General features: G+C 34.1%; 1 protein-coding gene across 2 annotated transcripts in view; it reads right to left on the bottom strand.

Annotated features, from left to right (window-relative positions):
* Nucleotides 1-26,520, bottom strand: part of KLHL1 (kelch like family member 1) — a 388,765-nt gene that overhangs the window by 58,450 nt on the left and 303,795 nt on the right. For both annotated transcript variants that reach the window (XM_060128984.1, XM_060128985.1), the window contains one exon: nt 15,659-15,883. In XM_060128984.1, coding sequence (XP_059984967.1) covers nt 15,659-15,883 — 225 coding nt within the window. The remainder of the gene's footprint in view (nt 1-15,658; nt 15,884-26,520) is intronic.

Raw genomic sequence — 26,520 nt, 5'->3', positions numbered from 1 at the left:
TTGAATGTGAAATGAATTTATATGTAATATAATCCCATTAGTAATTCCCATAAAAAAATCAATTTACAGCATTTGTTTACTAAAGCAAAATATGACCTTAGAGTAAATGTTGATAATTCTCATTGAGAAAGGAATTCCAGTGAGGCTGTTGAAGCTTAAGGCTCAGGGCCCTTCCTTCTGTGGTCCAGAAAGGGGTTCTAACAATGTATTCAGGTGGTGATTACATTTTTCTTTCTTAAGGAAAGTCTCATCTTTAACCCCCACAAAACGTGGTTCACCCCGAGACTCATCATACTTACTGTGAAAAATAAAGTTGATTTATTCTAGAAATAGTAATATACAAATAATCAGAATGGGGTAGAAAATCAGGGCAAAAAACAAAGCAAAAGAAAACAAAAAAACCCCAAATCTGTGGAGATTCCAAAGCAACCTTTGCTACTAGTAAGTTGAATAAACTTCAGCAAGCTACTTAATCTTTCTGGTCCTTGGTTTTCTCATTTGTAAAATTAAGATTCTGGAGTCTCTTAACTACTCTGTAGGTTTAAATATCTATTAGTCTATATAGTTTTTTTGTTTTGATTGCTTTAGTGTCCCATTACCACCAGCACATTGAGATGGAAATTATTAAAACTGAAGACATTTTTCTATTAAATGTGATTTTAACGTGAGTTTTAAATTGGAACATAGAAGATTAGTGTGATCATTCAGGTTGAAGACATATATAAAGAAAGATAAAACGTAAAGTAAAATAACCTCTCCAGACAAACCTACAAAAGAAAAAGCAAGCAATAAATTAGCAGTCATAACCAAAATAATAGGAACTGAACTGGTACATTTTCTGTAGTTGATTTAATATTTTTCCTTCTCAGTTATTAGCTCTTTCTGTGTGATTCACCTGAGTGACCAAATTGCCCTCTCTAAAAGAGAGTCCGATCTTATTAATTTTCTATTCAATATGAAAAAGATATAAGGTGAATTTATACCTTTATTATTTGAAAGTTTAGCTAAATTCAAATATACCAGGCCAATCATGAATGAGAAATTACTCAAAATAAATATTTCATTATTACATTTAAAATTCCAATTAAAACATCATTACAGTGTGGGATTGTAGAGGTCGTATAATGTATTCTCCTGCATCTCTTATACTTCAGCTTAAACTTAAAGGATATTTGTTATATTTTAAAATATATCCATGAGATAATCCAACATCATTGAAACCAATTTGTTTTCAAATAATTTTGTGGTTTGCTACTCAAATATTCTATGCTTTCTTTTCACATTTGTGTTTTTACATATTTTACCCTGTTGCCTGAAATGTATTTTTTCTTCTTCAGTTTGACTGACTATTAATTATGGTTCAGTTTTGACATCATCTCTATTTAGAATCCTTTCCTAACTAACCTTCTGATAAAAGAGTTTGATCATAACACTCTTACTTATTGTATTTATAGCACTTCTTTTTAATTGTCTTTTAACTTTTTTGGTCTCCCTACTGAGGTGTAGGATCCTTCAGTACAATATCTCATTCATCTTTTTATTCTAACATGAGTATTGTAGTATGTAGTAGTACAATTTTAATGCTCCTTGAATGTTGGAATAATTTAACCAATGAACATTGTCACAAAACTCTTCTTGTATTTAACTAGACTAATTCTGATAGCCTTATATTTAACTTAATACCTCAACTTACTATTGAAAAATTAAGGTGATTCCAAAATTATATGAAATAGAGGGAGATATTTTACTAAAACTAAGTGTTAAAAAAGATAGCAAAACAAGCAAAGAAAGATAAAATAGAGGCAAATGTGAGATTGCTACAAAAAGTGCATACATGTTTGTTATATTAGACTGCAAAATTAATTCTAGACATTATAACATTTAATTCACAGAGGAAAACCTAGTTACATTATCTACAATATTCTTGGGATAAAAACTAACCAATTGCTCAGCAAGAGAAAATTAATACTCTGACTCAAATCAAACAGGTATATTTTTCAAGCTTTCTCAATAAAGAGGAAACTTAGTATTCAGATTCTAGTTTCAAGGATCAGTGTTCTAGAAGATCTTCTATTAACCTTTAGCATTTATCAAAGTACAGTGTATTAAAGGGAATTCTTGCTACTCAGTCAGCAAATTTTGACACCATTGCCAAATACAATACCACGTAGAAGGATAATCTATGATTCTTGACTATCTAAGAGACAGGATATCCACAAATAACAGAGGAGCCATGTTGAAGATCAGTCACACATTTTGTGATATAAAATTTTACTTTCGGAAATGAGTAATAAAGTAAAAGATTATTACCTAACAAACAAAGCACAGAATCACTGTGATTGGATAGATAATTTTTATTTGTAAGAGAACATCTGCAACTATTAATATAACTTGTATGTATAATACTGAAGGTAGGTCTTCTTTCTTACTCATCTCTTTTTCCTCAGCACAAATGGGATTCTTAGCACTAAAAAGTCTTCAGTAAGTGTTTATTCAAACAGAAACATATTTCATTGGAAAGACACCAGGGGATATCTAAGCTTAGAATTCAACAAGTGATAGGACCATAGAAGACTAAATGTATAATGAGGATATTTCACTGATACTTAGAGTTCATAAATCACAATATATAGGGTCATATTCTGTTGAGACAGGTCTTAGAATTTGTTGTTTCTTTTCTCTTCCTTCATCTTTCCTTCCTTCTTTTCTCCCTTCCTTTCTTTCTTTTTTGCTGGCATTACTAATGTTTTGTATATGATATTTCCAAGAGGAACTGATAAAATGAAAGTAAAGGAATAAAAGTTCTAAAATATTCTTTAAAACTGTATACACATGTCTATGTCTATACCATATGTGCCTAAGTAATAAGAAAGTTGTCCTTATGACTTTCTGTTTACTCAAATATTAAACTTTCAAATGAAAATGGTAGCTATCTGCTCTAAAAACTTCTTGTTATGTCCTATATCTTGTTCAGAATTTCCCTATTTTTTCAATCAGATATGCAAAAGTATTTAAAATTGTGGGTCTGTGTATATATTTGTGTATGTGAGTATATATTATCAAAAGAGTTAAATATTTTATTTGTATCCTGAACTTATAATACCTTTTTTTAAATCTGATACATAAAACTGAATGGGCAGTTTTGAATTTTGTTGACTTGTGAATATTGTATAACTTTTAAAGCAAACTAAGCCTTCCTGGTCTTGTGATGAAAGCTATTTTTTTAAGTAAAAGAGACATGAAGAAGACAAACATACTGATATAATTAAAGAAACAGAGGCTAAGTTGAAGCAAGTGTTCCTTCTAAGACAATGAAAGCTGACAGTTTCAAATGAGATATTCTAGTCTAATGGGTTATATCACAAATAAGTGGAAGGTTTTATTTGGCTGATATTTTCTTCAGTCCATTCATTACTTGTTGTTATAAGTCCTAAAAGCCAGGGAAAAGACTGATAATAAATGTCACTTTGGGTTCTCTTTCTTCATACATACATTCAAGAATTTTATTAAGTTAAATGCTTGATATTGTTTTGAAAATGTTCCTTAATATTTTAATTTTTACATCATATTTCTCCTGGTTGGTTTATGAACCTCATTTTTTTTTTGTTTCCCTGGCAGGTGAGCATTTCTGGATGCATATAAACAGATTTCCCCTGCCACCTCCCACCCCATCCTCAGTTCTGACTGCAGTATCGTCAGATTGCTTTAGTAATTTTCCTTTAGTCAAGTATAACAAGCCAGAAGTGGAATTGAACTTCTTAGAAACAAGAAGGAGGACAATCCAGTACCATATATGGACAGCCCAAATCTTTGCATGTGGGAAACAGTCCTGTGTTTGCTCTTTGCAAAGAGACAATCTAATTACTTATTTTTTCCCATGAGGTCAAGAACTCTGTGAGTGTACAACAGTTTATTCTCTACCTTTCCTGACAGTGAAGGAGATCTTCGAATCCTAACATTAGAATATTAATTTGTCTTAAGACAGTCCTTTCTTTTTTCACTATCAAGTTTGTGAGAATAGATTTTGAGGTTCACATCCTTGCTGAAATCAACAGAACCAAAATGTCTGAAGATGCCCTTCTTTTCTCCCTTAATACTTGAGTAATAGTTTGACTTGACATAAGTTGAAAACCTTTGTCCATCAGTAGCTATCAAAGGACACTATCAAGAAAGTTAAATTAGAACCCATAGAATGGCATAAAGTATTTGCAGATGTTATGTCTGACAGAGGACACATATATAGAATATAAAATGAACAATTACAAATCAACAATAAAATAAAAAATAATCTAAACAAAGACTAGCTAAAATATTTGAATAAAAATTTATCCAAAGATACAAATGGCCAATAAACACATGAAAAATTTCTCAAAATTATTCATTAGAGAAATGTCTATAAAACCATGAAACACCACTTCATGTACACTAGAATCATTATAATAAAAGAAGAACGAATAGTAACATGTGTCAAGGATGTGGAAAAATCGGCACCTTCATAATTGCTGAGGAGATGGAAAATGGAGCAGCCATTCTGGAAAAAGCTTGGCAATTCTTCCAAAAGTTAAAGTTGGAGCTACCATATAATTCAACAATTTTACTCATATGTATATATCCAAGAGAACTGAAGATATATATTCACACAAAAAATACATATGTGAATGTTCAGAGCAGTTTTATTCATAATAACCCCAAAGTGAAAACAACCAAAATGTCCTTCTATTGATGATGTATAAATAAAATGTGGCAGGGAGACCTTCAAGATGGCAGAAGAGTAAGACGTGGAGATCAACTTCCTTCCCACAAATACATCAGAACTACATCCACATGTGCAACAACTACTACAGAACACCTCCTGAATGCTGGCAGGAGACCTTAGACTTCCCAAAAGGTAAGAAACTCCCCCACGTATCTGGGTAGGGCAAAAGAAAAAAGAAGAAAACAGAGACAAAAGAATAGGGACGGGACCTGCACCAGTGGGAGGGAGCTGTGAAGGAGGAAAAGTTTCCACACACTAGGAATCCCCTTCACTGGCAGAGACGGGGGTGGCTGGGGGGAAGCTTTGGAGCCACGGAGCAGAGCACAGCAACAGGGGTGCAGAGGGCAAAGCAGAGAGATCCCCACACAAAGGATCAGTGCCGACCAGCACTCACCAGCCTGAGAGGCTTGATTGCTCACCTTCCTGGGTGAGTGGGGGCTGGGAACTGAACCTCCAGCTTCGGAGGTCAGATCCCAGAGAGAGGACTGGGGTTGTCTGCGTGAACACAGCCTGAAGGGGGCTAATGTGTCACAGCTGGCTGAGAGGTAGTCTTGGACAAAGTCTAGACCTGCCTAAAAGGCAAGAGACCATTGTTTTGGGTTATGGCACGAGGAGAGGGTATTCAGAGCACTGCCTAAACGAGCTCCAGAGACAGGCGCGAGCCATGGCTATCAGTGCAACCACCAGAGACAGGCACGAGATTCTAAGGCCGCCGCTGCAACCACCAAGAAGCCAGTGTGCAAGTACAGGTCACTATCCACACCTCCCCTCCCCACCACTGCCAGGGTCCTGTGACTCAGGGACAACTTCCCCAGGAGAACACACGGAGCCTCAGGCTGCTGCAATGTCACACTGACCTCTGCCACCGCAGGCTCGCCCCACATCCATACCCCTTCCTCCCCCTGGCCTGAGTGAACAAGGGCCCCTACTCAGCTGCTGCTTTAACCCTATCCTGTCTGAGCGAAGAACAGACGCTCTCAGGCGATCTACACAGAGACGCAGGGCCAAATCCAAAGCTGAGCCCCTGTGAGCTGTGAAAACAAAGAAGACAAAGGGAAATCTCTCCCAGCAACCTCAGGAGCACGGTATTAAATCTCCACAAGCAGCTTGATGTACCCTGCATCTGTGGAATATCTGAATAGACAACAAATCATACCAAAATTGAGGCAGTGGACGTTGGGAGCAATGATATACATTTTTTTTTCCTTCTTCTCTTTTTGTGAGTGTGTATGTGTATGCTTCTCTGTGTTATTTTGTCTGTATAACTTTGCTTTTACCATTTGTCCTAGGGTTCTGTCAGTTTTTTTCTTTTTTCTTTTTATTTTTAGTGTACATTTTAGTGCTTGTTATAATTGGTGGATTTGTTTTTTGGTTTAGTTGCTCTCTTCTTTCATTCTTACTTTTTTTCTTTGTTTTTTGTTACTTTTTAATTTTTTTAAAAAAAATTAATAATTATTTTTATTTTAATAACTTTTATTTTCTTTTTTCTTTCTTTCTTCAGTTTTTCTCCCTTTACTTCTGAGCATTGTGGCTGACAGTCTTGGTGCTCCAGGTGGGTGTCGGGCCTGTGCCTCTGAGGTGGGAGAGCTGAGTTCAGGACATGAGTCCACCAGGGATGTCCCAGGTTCACATAATATCAAATGGTGAAAACTCTCCCAGAGATATCCATCTCAACACTAAGATCCTGCTCCACTCAGCGACCAGTAAGCTACAGCACTCGATACCCTATGCCAAACAACTAGCAAGACAGGAACACAACCCCACCCCTTAGCAGATGGCTGCCTAAAATCATAATAAGGTCACAGACACCTCAGAACAAACCACCAGACACAGACTTGCCCACCAGAAAGACAAGATCCAACGTCATCCACCAGAAAGCAAGCACTGGTCCCCTCCACAAGGAAGCCTACACAGCTCCCTGAAAGAACCTTAGCCACTCTGGCAGACCCCTAAAACAACAGGAACTGCAAACCTGCAGCCTGCAAAAAGGAGACCATAAACCCAGTAAGTTAAGCAAAATGAGAAGACAGAGAAACACACAGCAGATGAAGCAGCAAGGTAAAAACCCAATAGACCAAACAAACAAAGAGGAAATAGGCAGTCTACCTGAAAAAGGATTCAGAGTAATGATAATAAAGATGTTACAAAATCTTGGAAATAGAATGAAGAAAATAAAACAAACCTTTAACAAGGACCGGGAAGAACTAAACAGCAAACAAATAATGATGAACAACACAATAAATGAAATTAAGAATTCTCTAGAGGACTCAATAGCAGAAAAACTGAGGCAGAAGAATGGAGAAGTGACCTGTAAGATAAAATAGTAGAAATAACTACTGCAGAGCAGAATAAAGAAAAAAGAATGAAAAGAATTGAGGACCGTCTCAGATACTTCTGGGACATTAAATGCAACAACATTTGAATTATAGGGGTCACAGAAGAGAAAGAGAAAAAGAAAGGGACTGAGAAAATATTTCAAGAAGTTGTAGTTGAAAACTTCCCTAATATGGGAAAGGAAATAATTAGTCAAGACGAGTAAGTGCAAAAGTCCCACACAGGATAAATCCAAGGAGAAACATGCCAAGACACATATTAATGAAACTATTACATATTAAATGCAAAGAAAAAATATTAAAAACAGCAAGGAAAAAAACAACAAATAACATACAAGAGAATCCCCATGAAGTTAACAACTGATCTTTCAGCAGAAACTGTGCAAGCCAGATGGGAGTGACAGGACATATTTTAAATGATGATAGGGAAAAACCTACAACAAGTTTACTCTACCCAGCGAAGATCTCATTCAGATTTGATGGAGAAATTAAAACCTTTACAGACAAGCAAAAGCTAAGAGAATTCAGCACAACTAAACCAGCTTTACAACACATTCTAAAGGAACTTCTCTAGGCAGGAAACACAAGAAAAGGAAAAGACCTACAATAACAAACCCAAAACAATTAAGAAAATGGTAATAGGAACATACATATTAATAATACCATTTACCTCACATGTAAATGGATTAATGCTCCAACCAAAAGACATGGACTGACTGAATGGAAAAAAAAAACAAGACTCATATATATGCTGTCTACAAGAGACCCAGTTCAGACACAGGAACACATAAAGACTGAAAGTGAGGGGATGGAAAATATATTCCATGCAAACAGAAATCAAAAGAAAGCTGGAGTAGCAATTCTCATATCAGAAAAAATAGACTTTAAAATAAAGACTACTACAAGAGACAAAGAAGGACACTACATAAAGATAAAGGGATCAATCCAAGAAGAACATATAACAATTGTGAATATTTATATACCCAACATAGGAGTACCTCAATACATAAGGCAAATGCTAACAGCCATAAAAGGGGAAATCAACAGTAACACATTCAGAGTAGGGGATGTTAACACTCCAGTTTCACCAATGGGCAGATCATGCAAAATAAAAATAAATAAGGAAACACAAGCTTTAAATGATACATTAAACAAGATGTACTTAATTGATATTTATAGGACATTCCATCCGAAAACAACAGAATATACTTTCTTCTCAAGGGCTCATGGAACATCCTCCAGGACAGATCATATCTTGGGTCACAAATCAAGCCTTGGTAAACTTAAGAAAACTGAAATTTTATCAAGTATTTTTTCCGACCAAAATGCTATGAGACTCGATATCAATTATGGGAAAATATTTGTAAAAAATACAAACACATGGAGGCAAAACAATACACTACTTAATAATCAAGAGATCACTGAAGAAATCAAAAAGAAAATCAAAAACTACCTAGAAACAAATGGCAATGAAAACATGACGACCCAAAGCCTATGGGATTCAGCAAAAGCAGTTCTAAGAGGGAAGTTTATAGCAATACAATCCTACCTCAAGAAAGAAGAAACATATCAAATAAATAACCCAACCTTACACCTAAAAGGATTAGAGAAAAAAGAACAAAAATTTCCCAAACTTAGCAGAAGGAAAGAAATCATAAAGATCAGATCAGAAATAAATGAGAAAAAAAAATGAAGGAAACAATAGCAAAGATCAATAAAACTAAAAGCTGGTTCTTTGAGAAGATAAACAAAATTGATAAACCATTAGTCAGACTCATCAAGAGAAAAAAGAAGACTCAAATCAACAGATTTAGAACTGAAAAAGGAGAAGTAACAACTGACACTGCAGAAATACAAAGGATCATGAGCGATTACTACAAGAAACTCTATGCCCATAAAATGGACAACCTGGAAGAAATGGACACATTCTTAGAAGAGCACAACTTTCCGAGACTGAACCAGGAAGAAATAGAAAATATAAACAGACCGTTCACAAACACTGAAATTGAGACTGTGTTTAAAAATCTTCCAACAATCAAATGCCAAGGACAAGATGGCTTCACAGGCAAATTCTGTCAAACATTTAGCAAAGAGCTAACACCTATCTTTCTCAAACTCTTCCAAAATTTAGCATAAGGAGAAACACTCCCAAACTCATTCTATGAGGCCACCATCACCCTGATACCAAAACCAGACAAAGATGTCACAAAGAAAGAAAACTACAGGCCAATATCACTGATGAACATACATGCAAAAATCCTCAACAAAATACTAGCAAACATAATCCAAGAGCACATTAAAAGGATCATACCCCATGATCAACTGGGGTTTATCCCAGGAATGCAAGGATCCTTCAATATACTCAAATCAATCAATGTGATACACCATATTAACAAATTGAAAGATAAAAACCATATGATCATCTCAATAGGTGCAGAAAAAGTTTTTGACAGAATTAAACACCGATTTATGATAAAAACCCTCCAGAAAGTAGGCATAGAGGGAACTGTCCTCAACATGATAAAGGCCATATATAAGAAACCCACAGCCAAACTCATTCTCAAAGGTGAAAAAGTGAAACCATTTCTACTGATATCAGGAACAAGACAAGGTTGCCCACTCTCACCACTATTATTCAACATAGTTTGGAAGTTATAGACACAGCAATCAGAGGAGAAAAAGAAATAAAAGGAATCCAAATCAGAAAAGAAGAAGTAAAGCTGTCACTGTTTGCAGATGCCATGATACTACACATAGAGAATCCTGAAGATGTTACCAGAAAACTACTTGAGCTAATCAATAAATTTGGTAAAGTAGCAGGATGCAAAATAATGCACAGAAATCTCTTGCATTCCTATACACTAATAATGAAAAATCTGAAAGAGGAATTAAGAAAACACTCCCATTTACCATTGCAACAAAAAGAATAAAATACCTAGGAACAAACCTACCTAAGGAGACAAAAGACCTGTATGCAGAAAACTATAAGACACTGATGAAAAAATTAAAGATGATACAAAGAGCTGGACAGATATACCATGTTCTTGGATTGAAAAAAATCAACATTGTGAAAATGACTATACTACTCAAAACTATCTACAGATTCAATGCAAGCCCTGTCAAACTACAAATGGCATTTTTCACAGAACTAGAACAAAAACTTTCAAAATTTGTATGGAATCTCAAAAGACCCCGAATAGCCAAAGCAATCTTGAGAAAGGAAAGTGAAGCTGGAGAAGTCAGGCTCCCTGACTTCAGACTATACTACAAACTACAGTAATCAAGACAGCGTGGTACTGGCACATTATAGAAATATAGATCAATGGAACAGGATAGAAAGCCCAGAGTCAAACCCATGCACATATGGTCACCTTATTTTTGATAAAGGAGGCAAGAATATACAATGGAGAAAAGACAACCTCTTCAATAAGTGATGCTGGGAAAACTGGACAGCTACATGTAAAAGAATGAAATTAGAACACTCTCTAACATCATACACAAAAATAAACTCAAAATGGATAAAAGACCTAAATGTAAGACCAGACACTGTAAAATTCTTAGAGGAAAAAAGAAGCAGAACACTCTACGACATAAATCACAGCAAGATCCTTTTTGACCCACCTCCTAGAGAAATGGAAATAAAAACAAAAATAAACAAATGATATGTAGTGAAATTTAAAAGCTTTTGCACAGCAAAGGAAACTATAAACAAGATGAAAAGACAACCCTCAGAATGGGAGAAAATATTTGCAAATGAAGCAACTGACAAAGGATTAATCTCCAAAATATACAAGCAACACATGCAGCTCAATATCAAAAAAACAAGCAACCCAATCCAAAAGTGAGCAGAAGACTTAAATAGACATTTCTCCAAAGAAGATATACAGATTGCCAACAAACACATGACAGGATGTTCAACATCATTAATCATTAGAGAAATGAAAATCAAAGCTACAATGAGGTATCGCCTCACACCAGTCAGAATGGCCATCACCAAAACATCTACAAACAATAAATGCTGGAGAAGGTGTGGAGAAAAGGGAACCCTCTTGCACTGTTGGTGGGAATGTAAATTGATACCACCACTCTGGAGAACAGTATAGAGACCTTAAAAACCAAAAAATAGAACTACCATATAACCCAACAACACCACTACTGGGCATATACCCTGAGAAAACCATAATTCAAAAAGAGACATGTACCACAATGTTCATTGCAGCTCTATTTACAATAGCCAGGACATGGAAGTAACCTAAGTGTCCATTGACAGACAAATGGATAAAGTAGATGTGGCACATATAAACAATGGAATATTACTCAGCCATAAAAAGAAATGATATTGAGTTATTTGTAGTGAGGTGGATGGACCTAGAGTCTGTCGTACAGAGTGAAGTAAATCAGAAAGAGAAAAACAAATATTGCATGCTAACACATATATATGGTATCTTAAAAAAAAAAGGTTCTAAAGAACCTAGGGGCAGGACAGGAATAAATACACAGATATATATAATGGGCTTGAGGACACAGAGAGGAGGAAGTGTAAACTGGGGCAAAGTGAAAGAGTGGCATGGACTTATATATACTACCAAATGTAAAATAGATAGCTAGTGGGAAGCAGCTGCATAGCACAGGTAGATCAGCTCGGTGCTTTGTGACTACCTAGAAGGGTGAGATAGGGAAGGTAAGAGGCTGGTGCAAGAGGGAGGAGATATGGAGATATATGTATATATATAGTTGAATTACTTTGTTATAAAGCAGAAATTAACACACTATTTTAAAGCAATTATACTCCAAAAAAGATGTTTAAAAAAATGTGGCAAATCCTTACAGTGGAATATTATTCAATCAGAAAAGTAATGAAGTACTGATACACGATATGAAACTGATGAACCTTGAAAAACCTTACGTTATGTGAGAGAAACCATACACAAAAAGCCACAAAATATGATTCTGTTTATATGAAATGTCCAAAATTGGCAATTCCATAGAGACAGAAAATACATTAATTTTTGCTAAGGGGTGTAGGGAGATGGGGCAATGACAAACGACTACTATTGGTTACAAGGTTGTTTTTCAGGATGATAAAAATGTTTTGGAATTTGATAGTGGTGATGGCTGCACAATTCTGTGAATAGACTCAAAAGTACTCAATTCTATACTTTAACACTTAATTTTATCTCAATTAAAAATTAAACAAACAAAAGTAAAACAACCCCTACCATATATTTATCATACAACATGGAGCATGGCATATAGAAAACCCATAATATACACTAGCTATATAACTGTTTTATCAATTTGTCTTAAAATGACAATTGCAAACAATGGATTGTAGTAATGCCTTTTTCAATTTTATACACTATAAAGTGTGGTGGGAAAGAATTATGTGTTCCAAAGACATAATGCTAAAATAAAAATTCAGCATATTGAGACAACTGTAGTCTTAATTATCTTCATTCTCTAGATAAATGCATTACTCCCTGATGTCACAGACTTAACATGAATACAATTTTATATGCTATTTTATCCAGCACAAGAAGTGTTCTTCATTTACTGGTTGCTATGAAAAATTTTTGGCCACATATTCAACCTTAGCAACAGAAGAACTCACGTGGCTTTCTCGCATAATCACGTAAAGATTTTTTTTTATTATTATTATTTTTTTGCGATATGAGGGCCTCTCACTGTTGTGGCCTCTCCCCTTGCGGAGCACAGGCTCTGGATGCACAGGCTCAGTGGCCATGGCTCATGGGCCCAGCCGCTCCGCGGCATGTGGGATCTTCCTGGACCAGGGCACGAACCCGTGTCCCCTGCAATGGCAGGTGGACTCTCAACCACTGCGCCACCAGGGAAGCCCAGGATTTTTTTTTTTCAAAGAAATCAAGTTGGGGGAAAGCTATATAGGTCAAAGAAATTATTTTGAGTTTTTATTTTATATTTTAAAATTTTACTTTAGACTCTAGCTCCTTGTCACTTGAATGTATAATACGGGATACATAGACAATATTGCAATCTCACTGCATACCACAAGGTAGGTATTTTTTAACTATGGCAAATAAAAAGGTACATTCTAGTTTCTGAACAAATAAAAGACTAGTACCAATGGCTGTTGGTTTACACTCAAACCCAATATTGGTTATTACACTGAAGGAAGAGTCATTGTATAGTGATTAGAGAAACAGAGTCAGTTGTTACTTCCTGAGTGAGGCAAAAATTCATGACACTGCCTTGGGGGAATAACTTGGAGGAAATTTTGATTTGTGTTCTTTTTCCTATGCCATATTGTTCTCTTCAAAAGAGCTATTGTATCTTGCATACTGCCAGGCAGTGAATCAGCTGTGTCCATGCAGATCTTGTCATAATTTTTTGATAACAAGACTTTGCTGTCAGTCTGACTTCAACTAATTGGACCTTGGATTGGCATCCAAGTCAAAGGCAGTTTTCTATGTACTGGGCATTGCTAGCAATCTATGAGGCACTTTGAGCTGAGAATTGTCCCAAGAAATGATGCCCTATGCCATAATTTTACCTATTAATTCAATCAGGTATGACCTTGGGGAGTACTGTAGTAGAGAATTTAAAAAATACTGACAGGAAGCAATAACCATTAGGAAGTAAATCACAGAGGAGTCAATGGCATGAGATATGGAGAAGAGGTGAGCTATTTGATAATGGAACTGAAGCAGAAGATAAACAAGAGAGGCTTAAGCATGAAAATAGTGGACTACTAGAGTTGGTATTGGGTCACTAAAATTTGTGAGAAATGCTGTATTATATATCAGATGTGTTTGATACTTGGGTCGTATAATTTTCTATACAGCCTTACTTCCACAATGGATTCTTTACCAAATAAGACAGACTAAAAGACAGTATCTAAGATTACCATCTTGCTCAGCACATGTTCCTAAAGGGTCAGCAGCCTATGTGATAGGATTTGAGGCAAACCATAAACTTATATACTTTAAACATCTAAAATTATACCACTTAAGGTGTATTTTTGGTGAAATGTTTTCAAGTATGTTCTCTTGATATACAAATATCCTATGTAATTGAACTTTAGAATTCCTTAATAGAAAGGAACTGAATTGTCTAAAAAAGGAAGAAAGACATTAAATTCCAAAAATTCCAATCCAGTGTGTTTATTATCTATATTTCCCCCACACAGGAACATAGGTAGTTAGATAGCTTGCTAATAAAAGCAATACATAGAGCTTTTACATGGACACAAAAGCCAAAACTCTTCAATATATTTGTAAAATATATATAAGAAAACTTTTATATAATATTACCTGGGAAAAATGATTTGCTGTTCCTATTTTCCATATTATAATTGGGGACTATATGATTTAAAGTATTTATACAATTTTTATTTAAAACACAAACTTTTAGAGCTTGAAAAAGTTCCCAAACATTTATTACTATTCCTTAATTTTGCTAATGAGCAAACTGAAGAAAGAGGAGGTAAACCAGAAGAACAAAAAGGTAAGTTGCTTTAGTTCAGAGCTATTTTATTTATTTTCATTTAAAAAGTTTTCTTAGATGATGGCAGACAAGAATAAGAAATGCAGTGCTGAAGACCTCAAAGTTGAAGTATCAATATTTGTTTTTGAAATGCTCTATGATTTTGCTTACCTATGAATGTCTAAATCAGTACATTTGTAATTAAACTTCAATATCTTTCTAATGTGTATTTCTACATATATGAAAGGTACTTAGTCAACTATCTGGTCTATTTCAGGTCTTCAAAGAAACTAATTAGCACTTCTTACAATCCATATAATAAGAAGTACAAATTCAGGAACTATCTTTATTAAATTACTCTTTTTTTCAAATATTTGTATAGGACTTTACAATTTACAAGTGATTTCATATTCATTATCATCATCAGGAAATTGTGGCAAATCAGGAAATGGAGGCTCATAGTTTAACTGCTGGGCCCAATCATGACAATATCAAATGGTAGATTCAAAACTCACACCCAGAACTTCTGAATCCAAATATAGTTCTCCCCATCTCCAAGTTACTCCATAATAGAGATCGATTGAATCCTATCATATTGACCCCTGGTGCCTATTGATCTGTCACTCTTTTTCTAAACCTGTGTTGCCTGCTCTCCATGGACCTTTCAAGGTGGAATCAATTAAGTGCAAATATATAGCTCGATTTGTCTGTCCAGTAATGTGGGAGCCACCTTAATTAAGTTTTCCTCAATTCACATTAACTGTTTCTTCCTCTAGGCTGCATTACTCTGGTCTCTCCATGATAGTTCTGCATTGTTTTCTTCATACCAAATGAATTTTACATGTTGTATGAATATCATACTGTGAAAACTTTGAGAAAACTTGATATCTACTCATCTTGGTATATTTAACATCACTCTCAACAGTTTATTGCATATTGGTCAACACAGGAAAATATCAAGAATTAAAAATATATATATGCTCCAAATAAGCCCACAATTTACCTAAAGTTAATGATAATTGATGACAGTAATACTATATTTTAGCATACACTTTTACTATCAATAAAATATTTTCTAAAAATAATATCAATAAAGTAAGAATCTTACCTAGACCATGCCTATGTGTTGACATTGGTGGTAAGACAGTCCAAGTCTTGGTTTTGGGGTTGTAACATTCAACACTGTTCAGTGTCTTTAAACCATCTCGACCTCCAATTACAAAGAGTTTGTCATCAATAACAGCCACACCAAATTGCAGTCTTCTGCCGTTCATCATCCCTGCCTGGATCCACAAATTTGTTCTGAGGTCATATTTCTCTATGGTTGTAGCTCCTGATAAAACATAAAATCACATAGTCACCATTTACTACTAATCCAACAAAGAATCTTCCCAAGACACTGTACAAACTAGGATGCGAAAACATTCTTGTCATGTTCATTTTTCTTGAAGAAAAAAAAATGGCAGAAAAAAGAAGTAATATAAGTCCTTTTTTTCTCTTCTTGGCAGACACTAATGATTAAAGTAGACACATATGTTCAGCTTGTTTGAATTACATAATGGTCTCATGCTAAACTATTGATTCAATAGAATCATTGTTGGGCATGACACAGTTCTGTGAGTAGATTTTACAACTTCCTTTTATCACTGTTTGCTATGAAAAATGCAACATAATCCTAGCTTGAAAAGACATTTATTAAAGCCCTTTTAAATAGCTAAGCTATGTATGTTATCTGTATAATTTCTTAAAGTGAAGAGAAGTTAATAAATTCTTTACCAAATTTCTCTTTAAATTTGTCTTATGCCTTAAATAGCAGAAGGGTTTAAAAGTCAATTTTAAGATATGTAAACAAATGTCAGCTGTGCTTTTTTTTAAACCTTATTTTTAAAAAATGCATTTGGGGAATAGCAATAGAATTTAGAGACATAAAATGATCTTCTATCCTTATCAACTCTTAGAATCTCTAAACAAAATAGCTTATCTTTCCTAAAAGCTTTTTATGTATAAATTTGAGAAATGTAGTAAATCTGACTAATAAAATAGAAATCAAAAGAATAAGCTAAATTGCTGAGGAGGTGTGTTTTAAGGGATTCAGTTAAACATTTCACATTAAAAACATTTACCTTGAACTAGTTCACAACTGTTTATATGATAAAATATAAACCAGCAAACACTGATCTTGCTTCAGTGTTTGATCTTAATGTTTACACTCACATTCAGCTATGTTTCATTTTCAGTGATTAAATATCCCTACATTTACAAGTCAACATTCTTGCGTACTTTCATTTATGCATTAAAGATCATTTTACTTGTAATGTATTACAAGTTTGCAAACTAGGGAAGACATTCCTCAGGGGACTCATTTATTTTGTAGAACATAACCAGCAATGAACTAAATAAATATAAACAACTTGGCAGGAAAAGTTTTGCAAATTGAAGTAAAATGGTATAATTTATGCTCAATTTTTATTCAAAAGTGACAAAGCTGTAATAATATAAATGCTGAGTTAGAATGAATTAAATCTGTTTTTTTGAAGTTATTAAATATATGAGCTAATTTTCATACAACTAAACATTAAGTATTATAAGACTATTATTATTTTTAGAGTAAAAATAAACTGGAATATTCATAAAAGTCATTTGATACTGTTTAGTAACATAAGATAAATTATTTAAACAAAAGTGCTTCTTTTATGCTTAAATGTATTTATGTTTTATTGATATGTTAAATGTTTTATTCAAATATGTACAAATTGAAATTCCAAGGTGAACTAAAGTGTTAAATAATTTCAAAGTCATGTGAATTCTCAAAGCTTGATAGCATTGGGATTCCATGAATGCCTAACTAAAAATTAAGAGTTGTATGCAAATACCTCTCTCTTATGACTAACTCTTGACAAATCATGGCAAAAGAAATAGGGTAACCTAATACTAATTAACACAATCCCAAGAGACACGTATTTGCAGGTCTGGAATTAAATATCTTCCACTACTTTCTTCTCCAAAACCTTGGTCAAATTCTTTGCATGGTGTTTAAGGTACATTCATCCTTCTCAGAGAAAATCATTGAGAATGTGTGAGGTTAAGGGCCTCTAAGCAATAAAAGGTGTTGGTATTCAAAGGGGAAAGTGAGGACTTGATTTGAGTTTCAAAGTTTCATTGAAACAAGCTAGATGTGTTTTCAACCTCAACACATGGCAGGATTTTTTACTTTTACAGTGTTTTTCCTCTAGCTGCAGTTTTCAGAGGTGAACTATACATTTTATCCTAAAGTTGCTACATCAGAAATAGGAGTGCATTCCTGCTTTCCTTTTTTTTTTTTTTTAATTTAGAAGCTGTGTTAATTTACTACGGCTGCTGAGAAAAATTATCTCAAATTTAGCAATTTAACAAACATGCATTTATTATCTTACAGTTCTGGAGGTCAGAAGTTCAAATTACATTTTGTGCTAAAATCAGGGTGTTGGCAGGGCTTTCTTTTCTTTCAGGAGGCTCTAGAGAAGATCTATTTTCACTCCACTCTTCAATTTTGCTTAGTCAAAAAAAGTTTCATAATACAAAACAAAGATTTCTTGATTTGTAGAGCTTACTTATACTAATCAATAAGTTGATTATTTTCTTATTCAGACTGTAATATAAATGTTTTGTCTAGTTTTTAATGATCACAAACTTAAAAATATGCTTGCTCTTTTTCTAATGCAAGTTATTAGTGATAATATTCTTTAAGGTATTTTCTCACCAGCATACTTCATTAGTTGACTGTGTAAACTTCCCAACTGTATTATACTTTTAAAAATGTATCAGTTTGTTTGTAAGTTCTGTTGTTTTCTTTTGCTTATAAGAGTGTATGTATTCCCTTGGTGGTTTCCTGAGTTAGAGGAAGGACAAAGCCATTCTCTCTGAGCAATGTTACTCTGAGCTGTTCCTTAAAGTAAAGGCAATATTTGTCATCACATAAATTAAAAACAGAATATGAACAAGAGTGGGCTACTGTGCTGGTAAGTAATACAGTTGAAAGAAATAAATAAGGAAAGTTTATTTTAAGACATAGTTACTCTCGGGTTCATGAAACCATCTCTAGTTATCTCAAATGCCTGCAAAGCAGAGGCACAACTCTAAAATGTGTGACTGCAGGCACAATAGCATCCAGATTACTTTCATAAACTCTCTGTCAATAATCTGAATGACCTTGGAAGATGGCCTCCAGCTGCAGATGAGAACACAGCCTCACCAACCCCTTGTTTTCAGCCTTTTGAGATCTTGAGCAGAGAATCCAGATGTGCTTTCCTGGACTTCTGACTTACTGTGAGCTAAAAGATGGCACTTGTTTTAATAAGGTCTTTATGGCAATGTGTTATAGCAGAAATAGAGTTTACTTTAATTTGCATTTTAAAAATTTATAAAGTATCTGTTTTCCAAGTTCAATAACATAACTAGAAGGTATTGATACAATATGACTACAAAAATGATTTCCTCACGACAAAACAAATAGCAGGCTCCTTTCTCAAAATATAAAACGGAGAATAAGTGCTCAAGATGTTATTAAAGTGTGGTTCTGGGTCTCTTTGGAGTTGTTCATTCATAGAGCCAAATGTGATTATTTGGAGAAGAAAAATAGGAATTAATACTTGCACGTTCTATTTTGGCATTACAGACAGCAGGACTTATTCCATATCTATAATTCAAATAATTAACAATCTTACTTATCTTGAACACAACACAGAATAAAATGATAGGAGTTTTCTGAACAGACACAACAGATGCCACAAAAATATCCAGTAAAGAAGGTAAAGCTCTTACTCAACTTAACAGAAAGGACCTCAGGTATTCTCACAGAGCCTTTTTACTATAATTTTAACACAATGTTAATAAGCTTAGTTACTTGATTTTCAAGACTTTTTACAAACCTACAAGTCAAAATGATCTGGGGGAGTTGAAAGTAGCAATAGCTGATAGTGAAGGAATAACCAGAAAAAAGAAATATTGTTTTAACTCAAATAGAACAATCATTTATAGCTGTTAAAAAAAAAACACATTATATAATGACTAAAGAACATTTTGGCCCAATAATAATGGTGATCCTGGTGCCATCAAATCATTTGGAAAAAGTTAAATTAGTCAGATGTGTTCTTTTTAAAAAAACAGTAAATATTGAGAAGGATTCTGAAAATTTTTTAAAGCAAAAGATATGTTTCATGATACTTAACATAAGACATCAAGCTTTAAAGAAGGTATTATTATAAAAATTACTTATTTCTTGAATTTTTCATAGAATAAAATTTTCATGTATCTGCATACTTATGAAAAATATAACTTCGAGATAACATTCTTACACTTATATAAAAAAGTATTATTGCAGAGAAAATATTTTTCAAGCACAAATAAAAGTCTTTACTTTTTAGATAATTCGTTATATTTTATTAGGATGGCATTGTAGCATTTCATAATCATCAAAATACTTTCATGTGCACCAAATAAACAACCAATGAAATTCTACATCCCCCCAGTATAAATATTTGTAAAATGATAATAAACTGATAAATAGCCATGTACAGACACTCCCCGACTTTCAATGGTTTGACTTATGAATTCTCTGACTTATGATGGTGTGGAAGTGATATGTATTTGATCGAAATTGAACTGAGTCGAATTTCGAATTTTAATCTTTTCCCGGGCCAGCAATATGCAGTACAATACTCTCTTGTGAAGGTGGGCAGGACAGTGAGCCGCAGCTCGCAGTCAGCCATGTGATCACGAGAGTAAACAACTGATAACTCTTACAGCCATTCTGTTTTTCACTTTCAGACAGTATTCAAAAAACTACATAAGATTTCCAACACTATACTATAAAATAGGCTTTGTGTTAGATGATTCTGCCCAACTGTAGGCTAATGTAAGTGTTCTGAGAATGTTTACGGTGGGCTTGGCTAAGCTCTGATGTTCTGTAAGTTAGGTGTATTAAATGAATTTTCAACTTACTATACTTTAAACTTGCAATGGGGTTATTAACATGTAATCCCGTTGTAAGTTGAAGATTTGTATAGAGACATAAATGTATATATATCATTAAGCTTAATGCTAGATTTTGAAGTACGTATATACATCTCAAAACTCAAGCATTTTGTTTAGTTTATACTAATTTCACTAAAATCAAGAAATAAAAAAGGATGCCAACTTCTTGGCTCATAACCAAGGGAAACAAAAGTATGGAATATCATTTTAATTATTTGTATTTCATGTAACAGTCCACCTTAATAATTAAAAATTATTATCTTTAAAATCTTAGAAAAAATTAAAATTTCTGTAAGTTGGCAAATAAGTAAAATACAAAAATCCATGCAATTTTTAAAAATGAAAATAACCAGATTGTGTACAGAACAGAAGAACCTATTTAAATAGCACCACTAAAAGTAAATTATTTAAAAATAAAATCAGCAAAATAGGTTACAAATCTAGATAAAGAAAAAAGGTAAAACTCTGTTGAATAATATCAGTTTGAATGAATACAAAGAATCATACTAATTTTGAATGAGATGGTTTGTTATTGTGCGAATGATAATTATTATCTTATAATCACAATTTATATAATAATATTTGTACAAGGTATTTATAAAATTATACTTGTGTTTCTCTGGAAATTTGAAAGTCAAATATTAGGATATACATTTTTAAAAGCCAGACAATCTCCAATACAAAGGAATCTTGAGGAAATAATGGCCTACCAGATATTAAAAAGTATTGTGTAACTAGAGATTTTAAAAAGATGGCTTTATTATGAATGAAAATGGTTATATTAATAAATATGAAAAGAAAGCCAGAAATAACTCTAATACATGTGAGTGTAATATAGTAAAAATGGCTGTTCAAATCAGTGAAAAAACATTTTATTATTCAAATAAATAGTGTTAAGATAACCAGTTGTCCTCTGGAGAAAAATAAATAACTTAGAGTCCTGCCTTACTCGTTACACCAGAATGAGGTTTAGATGAGACAGGGCTAGAGCACAGCACACAGTGCCACAGAAATAGCATATGTGTGGTTCTTTTCTCAGGGCTCCACATGCATTAACAGGGACGGGAATTTTAAGTAACCTGCCTTCGGTCACACTCTACTACAACCTTAAACATCCTAGAAGATGAAAACGTAGTTGATGAACTTTCACTTCTAGGTGGGCCTAAGATCAAAAGTCCATGAGGGAAAGCATGAGACCCAGAAATTTTAAAGTATATATATATATATATATATATATATATGATCACTAACCACCTCAATATAAAATATAGTTACATCAAAAATAAACCAATTTAGGGCTTCCCTAGTGGCGCAGTGGTTGAGAGTCCGCCTGCCAATGCAGGGGACACGGGTTCGTGCCCCGGTCCGGGAAGATCCCACATGCCTCGGAGCGGCTGGGCCCGTGAGCCATGGCCGCTGAGCCTGCGCGTCCGGAGCCTGTGCTCCGCAACGGGAGAGGCCACAACAGTGAGAGGCCCGCGTACTGCAAAAAAATAAAAATAAAAAAAAAAAATAATAAAAAAAAATAAACCAATTAAAAAAACCCAAAGACTGAGAACATTAACAACAAAAATTTTTATAAATATAACAAGGAGTGAATTTCCTTGATATGTAAAAAGCTTATATAAATCAAGAGGTAAATTAGAAACATTAAAATAGGAATACACTAATGAAATTAGCAGGTAATTAATAGAAAATCAATATGAATACCATGTAAATGTTGAAAGATTTACTTAAGCTTTCCTAAAATTAAATAATAATTTTATTAAATAATCTTAATAATTTATTAATAATCTTAATAATCATTAAATTTACAAAAATTTAGAAAATGTATAATTTTGATATTCACATCAAAACCAACTGGTTGATATTAAATCAATGCAACTATTATGGGAGGTGTGGAGTGTGTGCGTGTGTGTGTAATAAAATACATGGAGCATTTAGGAAATGGAGGAAGTTGAATTTTTGATTTGTAACTTCCTATTTTAAAGAGTTTGCCATAAATACATCTTAGTTCTGTTATTAAAATACTAATTCATTATTTTTAAAAGCAGTTTTTGGTGTTGCTAAAGATGTCATAGGAAAGAGACTTTAAAAAAGTAACTCAAAGCTTGTAGTTATTATTTCTATCATTATTACTAAGCCACCTTTTTTACAGTAAAAAGCTCATGTATTAAAATAACTTTATAGCAAAAGAACACATATTAAAACATTATTACAAGTATACTTTATTTTTTCATTTTCTTAATAACTGTTCACTGAACATAAACTCATACTACTTGAAATTTTCCAATTATTTATTTTTATAACTAACATTTGCATAAATTAAACCAAGCCCTTGTTATTTATATTATTATTAAAATACTCTTTTAAGATACTTCTTAAAAACCTTTTGAAAAGTTTAAAAACTTTTCAAAACACTTTCCATATAATATTTATTAGAATTTTTCTACCCTTTTTGAATGAAAGAAAATGTCAGCACTTGTGAATGAAAGGAAAAATGACTATTATGACAACTGAGTTCTAGTTGTTGTATTACTGAGTGTATGACACAAACAAAAGTCACTCAAATGCCTTTTCATCAGTATAGTAAAAAAACATGAGCGCTCATTGATCTCCACCTAAACTATAAACTCTTGGAAAGTACATTTTTGTCTTTTTCATAAATGAGCAACCACCCTTACAAAGATATATTAATTGAAGGCTCTCTATGACCTACTAATGTTTATTAAAATTGAGGGTTTATATTAGTACCACATTAGGTGAAAATGCAGTGACTTCTACTTATGTCTAAATATTTTGTTTGTTTTTGCGGTACTCGGGCCTCTCACTGTTGTGGCCTCTCCTGCTGCGGAGCACAGGCTCGGGACACGCAGGCTCAGCGGCCATGGCTCACGTGCCCAGCCGTTCCGCGGCATGTGGGATCTTCCCGGACCGGGGCACGAACCCGTGTCCCCTGCATCGGGAGGCGGACTCTCAACCACTGCACCACCAGGGAAGCCCATGTCTAAATCTTTTACTTCTCCTTCTCTGTGAGTTTCTATCATGGAAGTAAGCTGAGGTAGCCCTGCGAACTCTCTCTTTCTTTGACAGAGAAGAACCACGCATTGGAGGATTAAGATCTAGTACTTATGAAACATGCATAAACACACACAGGCTTTTTTCCCTGTGGGTTTGTAAAAGGAGACTTGATTTAGAAAAAGAATGTACTTATGTATTGAACATTCACTGGGAGATTGATCAAAAAGAATGTACTCACTAAAAAGAATTTATAATTATGATGGCATTTTATCATAATACACTAATTTATTACTCAATCCGCATTCATTGAAAGATGTACACAATGTACAGTTAAGTGGTGCAAATCCTCTGACCACTAAAAGGCAAAATAAAGTTTTTACTAGACTAAATTTTGAAGAATTTAACTTATAATTTTAACCCTGATCCATCCTCAGAAGGGACACTGGAAATGGTTACAGCCAAGATAGTCACTAAGCTTTGTGTCTTTCTAGTGAAGATGAGCCCATGAAAGAAAACTTCACTGACAAGCGATTCAATTTTTAACTGAGAGAACCTTCCTTCACTCTTTATTACAGAACATAGCTTCTAGGAGTTGAAAGTCCTTTGTCTGCAGACTCATTGAGAACAATGTAAACAACCAGAATTTAATTTAACACATGAGCATCTTTCCTGATTCTAAAGACTGTCAAGGAAGCAGTTACCTTGACTTTACTTTGTTCTTCCCCTGAGACCCTTGGGGAAGAAGTATGGTTCTTCCCTAAAATATCTCTTAGCAGCCTGATAAGTCAACACCTATTCCAGAAGAAAACTCTTTGTGTCTGTAAAACAAACTGGGTTTAGGCTGACATGACGTTATTCGTAATTTTGAGTTGTTTCTACAGCTTGGTGCAAACTGATGACCTTGAAATGGTAATCTCCAATGATATATTTCAAGTTCAATGAAAACGTACTGAAGTAGAACTAAAGTGACTGAATGGAGTTACTGAGGGAGACATTAAATAGTAGTCCTCAAAAGGGCAAATATGAAAGAATAAGTTTTCTTTTATTATATTGCTCTTCTTCAGAAAAAGTCATACAGTATTTTAAAGTTATTTCCCCCACCTAACTGCAAATGCTTAAATTTCTCTGACACAGTATTGTAAGTGAATCATTTTATTAAAGCCATATGATGATCACTACTGAGCTAAATGCTTTAGAAATTATCCAGTTGTAGAACTGCAGTATGAAAAGCTGTTTTTTAAAAGTTCTTGATAGTGCAGTTTGTTCAGTTCAAGCCAAGGAGTAAAAATCAGGTCAAGATGGTTAATTCCACCTATCTATTTCAATTTCCATTTTTGCCTTTCAACAATACAGGCAATGATGGAAAGTGTGATGAGACAAATTCAGGATAAAATGATCTGGCCAAGTCCTTTGAATAGAAAGAGAGAAATATCAGTTCATCCCTACAGTTAGATAATTTAAAAATTTTACATTTATGAAAATCCAAGGTACCCATTAAATAGTCAAACATCATAATATGCTCAATAATATGCTCAATAATAAAATGATTCAATAAAATAATTTCAAGGAAATTTTTACTTCATAGTTAAGAATTAATGCTTTCTCTCCTTTTACGTTTTTTTTCACCAAGATTCCTGTTATTGTTAACTATATTAAAATTTGCTTTGAGTTCACATGAAAGATGTAGAGCTGTCTGATCAGACACCTGGTTGTTAATGAAAATCAGTAATTGACATGTGGCTGCAAGAAGGCCATTAACAAGGAGGCAATGCAAACATGTAGAATAAAAGATGGTTTTAATTCTTTCTCCTGTCCACTCAGTCAATCACAATCTAAGGGAAGAGTCACTGCTATTGTTGTCTTGACATGCCATCAGCATGCTTGACGTATATCTTTAACTAGGCTCCAATTGGTGTTCACAGTTAACATGCATAAGGTAAACAGAACGATGTAATGATACAGTTTTCTTATTTTTTTTTCTGTTTTACCTCTAAAATTTATCAATTTGAAAGATTCTCAACTTTTAACTCTTTGTTAACTCTTTCTTTGGAACTAAATAGTCTCTTATAAATGCCTTAGTCTAAGCTTGAGGGACCCCTGCTTGCCTGCTGCCATGCTGGATGCAGGACAGCAGAGTGGGACTGCCTTGTGTCAAAAAGAGATCAGTGCCTCTCAGAATCTTGATTCCCCTTTAACCAAAGCAAAGGAGGGCTTCTTATTCATACACTTGTTCCTGTCAGTCTTCTACTCTAACATTCATAGTCCTCTTTCTCTGCAGTATGATCGTACAATATCTCCTCAAATATAGACGGTCCTAACTTTGCATGGTTCTGGTGTGAATAAATTTCATTTACCATGGCTTAGTTAAATAAAACAGCCCCTCCCAATTTTAGTTACCACAACATATTAACTGTGAATCACTGCATAAAATACAAACTTTGCTACTAGCTCTTCAGTCCACAAATCACTACTTAAACAACAGATGTACCTCATGATCAGTAACAAATTACCTCACTTTTTCCAAAGCCTGCAGGTGATTGGTCATTGAACTTCTGTTGCTGAGTTCATGCACAGACCCCTGTGTTGCTTTTTTGTCTCCTATGATAAACTCACTGTCATTTAAAAATAAAAAAAGATAATTGAAGAAAGTATTTGCCAACAAAGAAGTTAAGTGGAGCATATAAAGAAAAAGGTGAGAACACTGAAAGTGATATTACAGTAGATACACATACTTCCATACCCAGTTGGTTGAGGATAGCTCCTGGAGCTTTGTTTGCACAGTTGGGCTTCCTGTGTAAGGGTCATGCAGTCTGAGCTTGCTCCCAGCACCTCAAAGAATGCTCCTAAGAGGATAAACAGGTAGACCAGAAGGCTGCTTATGGTGGGACATTGTAAACATGTACAGAAACTGTCCACTCCAGCTGCCAATAGATTAGA

The sequence above is a fragment of the Lagenorhynchus albirostris genome, chromosome 18 (genome assembly GCF_949774975.1).
Source record: "Lagenorhynchus albirostris chromosome 18, mLagAlb1.1, whole genome shotgun sequence".
NCBI lineage: Eukaryota > Metazoa > Chordata > Mammalia > Artiodactyla > Delphinidae > Lagenorhynchus > Lagenorhynchus albirostris.
The sequence above is the reverse complement of the archived record's forward strand: the minus strand, read 5'-3'. Positions and strand labels throughout refer to the sequence as shown.